At 30.1% G+C, this 9,130-nt stretch overlaps 1 protein-coding gene across 1 annotated transcript; it reads right to left on the bottom strand.

Moving 5' to 3' along the window:
- Positions 1-750: 750 nt before the first annotated feature.
- Positions 751-2,411, bottom strand: LOC124824941 (transcription factor MYB30-like). The gene is made up of 3 exons (XM_047297462.2): positions 1,979-2,411; positions 1,712-1,841; positions 751-1,626 (listed from the first exon to the last, which is right to left on the bottom strand). Exons 1-3 carry the CDS (start codon positions 2,106-2,108, stop codon positions 927-929), a joined length of 960 nt encoding a protein of 319 aa, XP_047153418.2. The 5' UTR covers positions 2,109-2,411; the 3' UTR covers positions 751-926.
- Positions 2,412-9,130: the final 6,719 nt, after the last annotated feature.

Genomic DNA, 9,130 nt, shown 5'->3' with positions numbered 1-9,130 from the left:
GTTTGGACTTACTGTAAAAAAATATTTTGTGAATTTAGAACGAAATAAAGATAAGTAGTGTTGAAAACTTCGCTTGTTATTTAAGTACTAAGATTCATATTAGGATTAGAGAAACCATTTACTCTCTTCTTAGTAAAGTTTTAATATTATACATAAAAAGAAAAGTTAAATAGTATTTTTGATTTTCCATTTTTATATGGGATGTCAATTTTTAAAATTAAATAGATTTAATAGTACACATGTGATATTTATGTAGATCCATTAATTTGCTTGACTATTATGTGGTAAGGAGATAAAGATTTGGAAAACGACAAGTTATCCATGGTGTGATACAACCCATACCTATTTATGGTGAGTAATTTAACTTTAAAAACTATAATAAAAAGTTAACAAGAATCACTTTATTCCTTCCTAAATATTATTTGGTAGAAGATGCAAATTCTTATAAAAGCAAAATCAAAACAAAAACACTGATCCACAGCCATTACAGCTTATCATTTAACTTTATAAAAAAGGAAAATACAAACAAATTTGTCTTATTTGAATTAATAGAATATGTCATCTACTAAACATTAGAAAAACTGATATTATTGGGTTGACTTGAACCATTTCATTCTTTTCATCTGATCAATTAACTGATTGAAATTGTGAAGAAAGAGTCAACTGAGTTAAACTTAAATTCCTGATTAAAACCAATTAATGAAACAGCCAACTGAAAGGAAAAAAATTCTAACACCATTGAAGTTGTGATTAAGAGAACAAACTTTAGCATTAAGACATCTAACTATAGGATATAATAATATAATAATGTTAATATTGGATTGGAATATACACTTCTAGGACCAAAAGGGGTTGAAGGCCAAAGTGAGATTCAGGTTTAGTCTGCTATAACTAAGAAAAAGCAACAAATTGAACTATAACTAAATCTAGAAGCTAAGTTTCTCTTGACAACCAGAATCATCCAGAAGCCATTTCTCAAGCAAAGAGAAAGGCACGTCTATTCCAGTAATATCAGGCTTGCTCTCATCTTGGAAGAGAGTGCCCTCAGGAGAAAGAGAAGGTGAAAACTCAGAATTTGAAGACTCCAAAGACTCATAACCAAACAAGGTCTCAAAAGTCTCAGACAACTCCACACTGGTTGAGCTTCCCTTTGTTGTTCCTTCACTGGAAGCAGTGTCAGCTCCTGCACAAGCCAAGTTGATAATGGAGTTTTGAGTGGCAGCACGTTTTGGTGTGCTTTTCATCCACCCCTTCAACAAACGAGCTATGTTGTCAGCACTAGAGGCATAGCTTATGGAGGGTGTTGGTTTTGTGGAGTTGTAGAAGGAGGCAGTGCTATTATCATTGGAAAGGTTTGAATTTAACTCAGCTAAAAAAGTAGATGATGTTTTCTTTGGTGAAAGAGCTTCACTGAGAGCTTTCTTCGCCATGTGAATATCCGTTTGTAGCCTTCTTTCCCACTGCCCTCTAGACATTGGCTGAGAAACTGAAACCCCACCATGCCCCGAGCTTCCTTCAGAACCACTTGCTTCCAATTTGTTCAGCTTCTTTTTCAGATAGGTGTTCCAGTAGTTCTTTATGTCATTATCTGTTCTTTGTGGCAGGTATGCAGCTATGGCAGCCCATCTACATCATAATCAATGAGGTTTAGGTTACAATATGGTAATTAACAGATTTCAATAACTAAGCAGAAGCTGTAAGATGAATTTACCTGTTCCCTAAAAGTGCTTGAAGATGGATTATCATCTTCTCCTCTTGTTCAGTGAAGTTACCCCTTTTGATTCCTGGCCTCAGATAATTAGTCCATCTAAGTCTACAACTCTTGCTGCACCTTGACAACCCTGAAAGTTAAACACAAAAAGAAAGTACCATTCAGATCACCAGAATCAAAAAAATTTCCCTGACTTGCTAAAACCATGACAGAAGAATCATCCAAAAAGCCAGCAAATTAAGATCTGAAAGTGGAAAATTCACCAACCAGTATTGGTAGGAACAGCTTTCCAATTGCCAGGACCATGGTCCTGTATGTAAGACACCAAAATGATATCTTCTTCAGGAGTCCAAGGTCCTTTCTTCACACCTTTATCACAACAAGGTGGCCTTCCCATCTTGCCTTGTTGTGTGTATCTTTTTCTTTTACTTCACTATACTTTTAGTATATAGTATAGCTAGATCTCTTGTGTTTCTTGGATTTCCTCTTGCTTGCAATTGCAATGAGCCAAGGCAAGAGTCAAAATGAAGGGTGTATAAATAGTGAAAAGAAAGGGAAGAAGAGTGTGTGAAGGGTCGCTGACTGAAGAGAGAGAGAGAAAAAAAGAAAAAGAAGTGAAGGCAAATAGTCAAAAGTTGACAGCAAAAGCATTAACTGTTATAGGGAAGAAAGAAGGGCAAAGTCAGCTGAGGTTTGGAGCAATGGCTCTCTTTGTGCCTCTCAAAACCGCGTGGGAGCATTCAATGGTTCTCTACTACTTTTTCAAGTCTCTAACCCCATCAAACCAAACATTAATGTTAATTAGATAAAGGTGGTGACTCTTGCAAACTCAAGAGCTTTCACATACCTCTTCTGCTAATACTATTATATTATATGCACTTCTTTTGTTTGCTTCTCAACAACACTTGTCAATTCTCAATCAATTCACCATCTCCTTTCTCTTTCAATTACTTATCAATAATTTACCTCTTTTTTCACATTAATCATCTAATTCTCCTTCCAATGTTTAATATACATATAGATATAAAAGACTCTACTTAATTAGTCTCAAATACTAAATTTCAATGTTTTTCAAATTATTTAATGCTACTATATATTATCACTCAAAATGTAATTTTATTTGATTGAGATTTTGTTTTCAACTAAATATCTTTTGTATATGTATCAAATTGTAGTGATGGTAGTTTTAAAAAAAGAAAAAAAAATTAATTCAAGTAAATTTTTTCTTTGAAAGTGATTTAGACTGGTGTGCATACATACTATATATAACTGTGAAAAGTGAAAAAAAAAATGTTTTGGATATGTCTAATTGGTTATTTAAAATGGGTCATTTTTGTTTGGATGATAATATGTAGTATTAGTTCATTTGTTGTTTTATAATTAGGTGTGGTAAATTTCTCTTGTTGATAGAATTAGTTCATTTATACTAAAGAAATTTTATGTGTCCAGATTTTTCAAATGATGAATAACATCATTTATTATGATAGGTGTTGGTGTTTTAAATATATTAAACTATAATGTGTAAGAAGAGAGTCTTATTAGGTTGGTAATAGTCAAGTGAATTATATTTTTATTTATTCTAAATATTATAAGTTTGCTCTTGTTAAATTAAAAATATAAATATTATATAATAATTAATTCTCTTAAAATTACTTTTATACTATTATATATTAAGATACTCAAAAGTAAGATATAGTTGGTGTTTCGCCAATGAAATTACATCCATTTAACTTTCCTTGATACAGTTCACATACATGATCATAAATGGTGATGGTAGACAATTGGTTGAAACAAGTTTGTGATGGAAAACCAAATACAAGTCAAATTGGTTTTATTTTGTTATATTCATGATAAATTATGAAAGACATTTGAAAGAGTAAGCAACCATAGCAGCACACCTTTTAACATTAAGCATTCTTGTGTAAATAGTAAATTAACATCAACAACATGTTTTTAAATACTCTTTTATTCTAAAATTCAATTTTAAAAATTATTTATTTATTTATCTTGTAAATAAGCATTGTTGGAACTCTCACTTAAATTTAGGAATATATATTATTAAGTTTATTCAGTTTTATTCATTTATACATATATTTTTTACTTATATTTATTGAAAATAATGTTTGAATGTAAACCTAATAGTAATAAGAAAATAATGAAGCTAAATAGAGTTAAATGCTTTAAATTTCTTTATATTTTACCATATCCAACAAGATTTTTTTCTTTTAAAGAATAATTCAATGGAAAAATTGTGCTTAAAAAATAGGTGGTAGAGATGGTATGTGATTGTTAGTGTTTGTCTTTTTTTTATATAGAAGGAGGTGCACATGAATATGTCCAAGTGCATTTAAAACACTATGCTAAGGGTAATTTTGATGATGAATTGAGTTAAATTTGAAATATCATTCCAATAAAATATTTATTGATGCATTTAATAAGGTTTTGCTTACAAAGAATGAAAGTCAATTTAAATTTCTATTTTCATGTGAAATTCAGTCGGTTAGGTGTTTTCTTCCAAGAAAGGGTCAAACCGCTGGACTTATGGAAACTACTTGGAATTGCTTACACATTACCACACTTTTACTAGGGTTGCCCACAGAAACAATAATATAATTTTTATTTTAGTTTTTCATAAAGTTTTCTTCCTGCTTATTTATTTGAAAATACTTAAATAAAAAAAATCTACCTTTTATAATCATAAATCTAAGTTTTCTTTTTCTAATTAATTTTTTTTAGTGTTTACATAATTTATTAAAAAGAATCTGCTAGGTTAAAAATAATCATGTAATAGAAAATTTGACAAAACAAATTATGTTTGAGATTATAAAACAAAAAAAAAAGTTAACCAAAAGAGGAAAGATTGTTTAAAGAAAAATTGAAGTATAATGAAATGCATTAACTCTTAAGTTAATGATGATTACTGTGTGGAGAAATGGGTTTAATTAATGATATGTTGTGTGTTTCAATGATATAATTTTGAAAGAACAGAAAAGCTGCATGTACCAAGAGTGAGTGTGTAGTGAACCTAGGTTAATACATTTATAAGCTGTGGGTAAATAGCAGTGGATACAGCTAACAGGTGGGTTGATTTTGACTTTAAACTCTGATAGTGTTATCAGAGTATTTAAGAGGTTAGGCATGTGCCTCCCATCATGACAATCTTCAGTCCAACCTCTTAAAGAACATGCCAAACCACCATAATTCTTTCTTATGATATATTCAACCATTTTTAGTGTAATTTCTTTCCTCAAACACTTAACACCAGACACAACTCCAACCTCTTAATGCACTGTCTAATCTCAATAGCACAACACTATTGCAATTCACTCTCTCTATCTCTCTGATCAGTCTTTTTTAAAATCTATTATCAAAGAATATGTTCAATGTTCATCTTCATCGATCATTTTTAGAATTAAAATAATATATTTAAATTAAAAATCTTCATGCAAAGTTATTGTAGAATTATTTTCTATAAAGTTGCAAGAAGATATTCAGACTTGTTTTAATATACTATGTTTATATACCACCAAGTCACAGATCGATTATTATACATTTAAAATATTGTTTGTTGATTTTGTTCTTAAAATATACTTTGAAAAAGAAAAAAAAAATTAACTGTTGTGTCTTAATTTTTAAACGATGTAGAATTATTAAATGTTTTATAAATGATTTGACAAAGTTACAATCATCTTAATCATCAATAATAATCATTAGAAAAATATTTGAAAATAAGATTTGACGTTGGTATGTCCTGCTTATAAGCTCTGTCATTAGATATATTTAATAAATTATTCTTTTTATACTCTAAATTGACTATGGCAAGTTAACAAATTTAATCTGATAATTTACTTGATTTATATTTATATATAAATGTGATTTTATGGTTTCTGATATACTATGTTAAAAAGCCTTTAGTTAATAAGTAAACTATGAAAGTGAGGTTTTGAATGAGAAAATCTTTTAATTTGACTTGTTCACTGCATTGTTGATTTACTGAGTTGAATTAGACTATGGGCTTGAAACTTTCTCTTCGTATTAATTTCTCGAATGTTCATAACGAATTATTTCTTAATTACCTGTTTCAGAGTTATGTTAAACTTTTATTTAAAATTTACTTTTAAAGATAATTAGAAAGAAACAGGGGAAATGATCTTTCTTTATTTTTCTCTTTTTTTTTTATATTATATTTTTAATGAACGTTTTAATTTTTCTTTCTTTTTCTCTTTTTTTTATATTATACTTTTAATGAACGTTTTAATTTTTAATTATTTATCTCGTTTTAAAACTTCAAACTAGATGAAAACAATGCTAATAATTGTATTTATAGAAAATGAGAAAGTAAGAACAATTGGAAATAGATTGGATAAATCCCTTTTGAAAATTTCTATAATAAGATTGGGTAATCGAATGTTAAATAAAAAAACAAATGCAAAAGATTATAAAAAGTAGTGACAAATGAACTAAGATAATAAATTAACATGTGTTTAATTAATTATTTAAAGTAAACTAACATTAACTGGTGATTAAAGTAAGTATATTAGAAAAAGGTTATATAGTATAGTAAGATTCAGTCAATCGGTTGAACTAGGAGTAGTTGTTTCCTTAAGATGTTATGTGTCGGGTGACAGAAGATTTAGACTCAATTGAGTTAACACTTCAACTCATCCAAATATGTGAGTGAATTAGTCCACATCTTTTAACTAGTTTTATATATATATATATATATATATATATATATATATATATATATATATATATATATATATATATATATATATATATATATATATATATAGAGAGAGAGAGAGAGAGAGAGAGAGAGAGAGAGAAATATATGGAATTAATCCAAAACTATTAAAAAATAATCAAGTTTATAGTGATAGTTTTCTATTTTGGCCCACTTTTATCACTAATTTTATGATATTTTAAGTTTAGCTGCAAAAGTCAAAAGGGTACTTCTCAAAAAGATTAAGGAAGGTCTATAATTAGATATTTTAATACAAATAGGTTCCTAATTTTTCATTGCAGGACTGTACTTTTAAGATGTGACTGTACTTCTAAGATTTGATTATGATAGTATAAAATAGAACGAGAGTAAATTAAAATAAATATTAAGTATATTTAATTTTTGGTTAAATATCTTTCTTGGTGTAGGAAACTTTGATAGATTTTACTTCATAATGGATTCATTTTATATTCAATACAATTTATATATTTACATTCTTATTAGTCATTGAAGATTTTTATTGTGTGCATAATAATAATATCGATTTCTATAATTTTCATGCTAATATTAACTTTATTTACATGGATATATACAAACAAATGCTTTCTTAATCACTTCCAATAACTCAACACAAATTTAGTTAAATGACACAAGTGTCAACATACTAAGAATATTTTTCAAACCATTCAAAACAAGAAAAGATATTAAATTTGTTGTTGGAATTGAACTTATACTTTATTTATAAACTTTTTATTCTTCATTCATTTAAAATTTATCTTTTAAAATGTAGGGTTTAAAAATGTATGGGCCTGTAAAATTAATAAATGGGCTTTGGGCCTTATGTGGGACATCCAGGTCCATCAGATCAAAGGCACATGACCTTAGGAGGAGTCTTTCTTCCACTCTGCCAACTTTTTTCTTCTCTCTCTAAAAACTCATCTTCTAAATATTGTTCTGCCTTCTCTCTAAAATACCACCCTGTTGAACCGTTAAATTTTTGAATAGGTGGTGCTCAAACGTTCACCGCGTCAAGGGCTCTGTAACGGAACGGGTTCTTGTTCCAACCGGTAAGTCACTTTCTCCTTTTCTCCACTGTTTCTAGCACCTAAGGCATTGCTATTTTACTGAATGCATGCCACTAGAAGTGTTCTACTTCAAATTTGTGGTAATTTCTAGCCTAAAAAGCTAATTCTATCACCATTGGTGATTTATAGGGTGTCTTTGAATTTTGTTTTGAGGAGCACTATTTAGATCATCCTTGTCAAGTAAACTGTGAAGTTTTCCAAGTAAGGGGAGCTAATTATTTTTGTATGAATTTATTTTATACAAATATATGCAGGTTGAATGTTGAACTGTGTGTTCTTGTGAAATTGTTCTACGATGTTAATTTTTATTGGATAATTATAACTGATACTGTGGAATTGTGCTTAAATAATTTATTCTTTGGTGTTGAACTGGTACATGTGGCAATTATGTTTGTAAGTGTCTTTATTGAAATTAATCTGTTTTGGTTGAAATTGTTCTAGTTGGAGGGTTTGGAGTAAGGGCTCTGTGATAGCATGTATATGGGCAGGTACTGTTTAAGGCTACTGTGAGGGGAATGGTGATATATATAATTGGGTATCTGATGTCTATAACACTGTAGGACAGTTTTAATAACTTAGATAATTAAATCATAACTTGTTAAAAGCCTTTCTTTGTTGGTAGGATAGAGAGGACTTAAAAACCTGAGTTGACACATCCCTGATCATAGAGCAGCCCTGACCTTGTCCAGTATGTTGTGACTAGTCATATGTGCTAGCGCCGAAGATGAGTCTGATGCGTTCAGACATCTGAACCCTCTCCGGTGACCAATTTGGAGAAAGTAAGATCTCTACTATGATGAAGATTAGACAAGTAGTTTGCCAAATAAGAACCATGATGTGTATATATATATATATATATATATGTGTGTGTGTGTATATGTATATAAATGTAAACTGGTGCATGGAGGGGATCTCACTCCTTTTTTTCTTCTTCTGTTTGGATTGATTGATGTTGTTTGACTGGCAGGATGTATGTATGGTGTTGTTGAGTGGTTGTAAAGCATATGAATGTGAACTACAATGATGTAATTGAGTATGAAGTGGACATCTCAGGGTAAGATGATTGAAAGAGATGTGTGGGGTGTTGTTGTTGTTCTGTATAACTGGAGCTTTGAACTGGTATGTCTATCCCTACACTCGAAGCACTGTTCATGCTCAAATAGAGGAGGACAGTGTAAGTGGTGAGAGTAGAGGGAGGTTCTCGTCTATAGTCTTAGAGTTTAGACATAGACAAATGGGGGATTTACCTTGCATAGTGTTGGGGAGTGTCAGCTGAACTACGCAAGTGCAAAGACAACCAATAGTTCGACAGTTATACCAATTCGGATGAGTCGTGTGAGTGTTTGAGTCATGATTTAAAGTGGTATGCCTTGATTGTTCTTTATATGTAGCTAAGCACGATGATATTTATTGATTGAACTATATGATTACTGCTTGTTTATCTAGCTCACCCTTGCTTCTTTGTTGTGTGCTGCTTGTGTATGTTTTCCTTTGCGATGATCATCCACTTGGATGGGAGCAGATGTTGTTGAGGAGGTTCCCTTGGAGCAAGAGTTGGAGAATGCTGATGATGCAGTATAGTATTTTTAGGATTTCTAAATTTAAGTT

This window comes from Vigna umbellata, chromosome 4 (assembly GCF_029865625.1).
Source record: "Vigna umbellata cultivar VRB3 chromosome 4, Vumbellata_1.0, whole genome shotgun sequence".
Taxonomy (NCBI): Eukaryota; Viridiplantae; Streptophyta; class Magnoliopsida; order Fabales; family Fabaceae; genus Vigna; species Vigna umbellata.
Note: the sequence above shows the minus strand (reverse complement) of the source record. Positions and strands in the feature narration are given on the sequence as shown.

What these genes read in the sequence shown, in the direction of transcription:
- LOC124824941 (XM_047297462.2), bottom strand. Translation starts at nt 2,108, where the DNA reads ATGGGAAGGCCACCTTGTTGTGATAAAGGTGTGAAGAAAGGACCTTGG. An exon ending in AGCTGTTCCTACCAATACTG is followed by an intron (nt 1,842 to 1,978) that starts GTTGGTGAATTT and finishes TTTAACTTTCAG; the next exon opens with GGTTGTCAAGGTGCAGCAAG. An exon ending in CAAGCACTTTTAGGGAACAG is followed by an intron (nt 1,627 to 1,711) that starts GTAAATTCATCT and finishes ATTATGATGTAG; the next exon opens with ATGGGCTGCCATAGCTGCAT.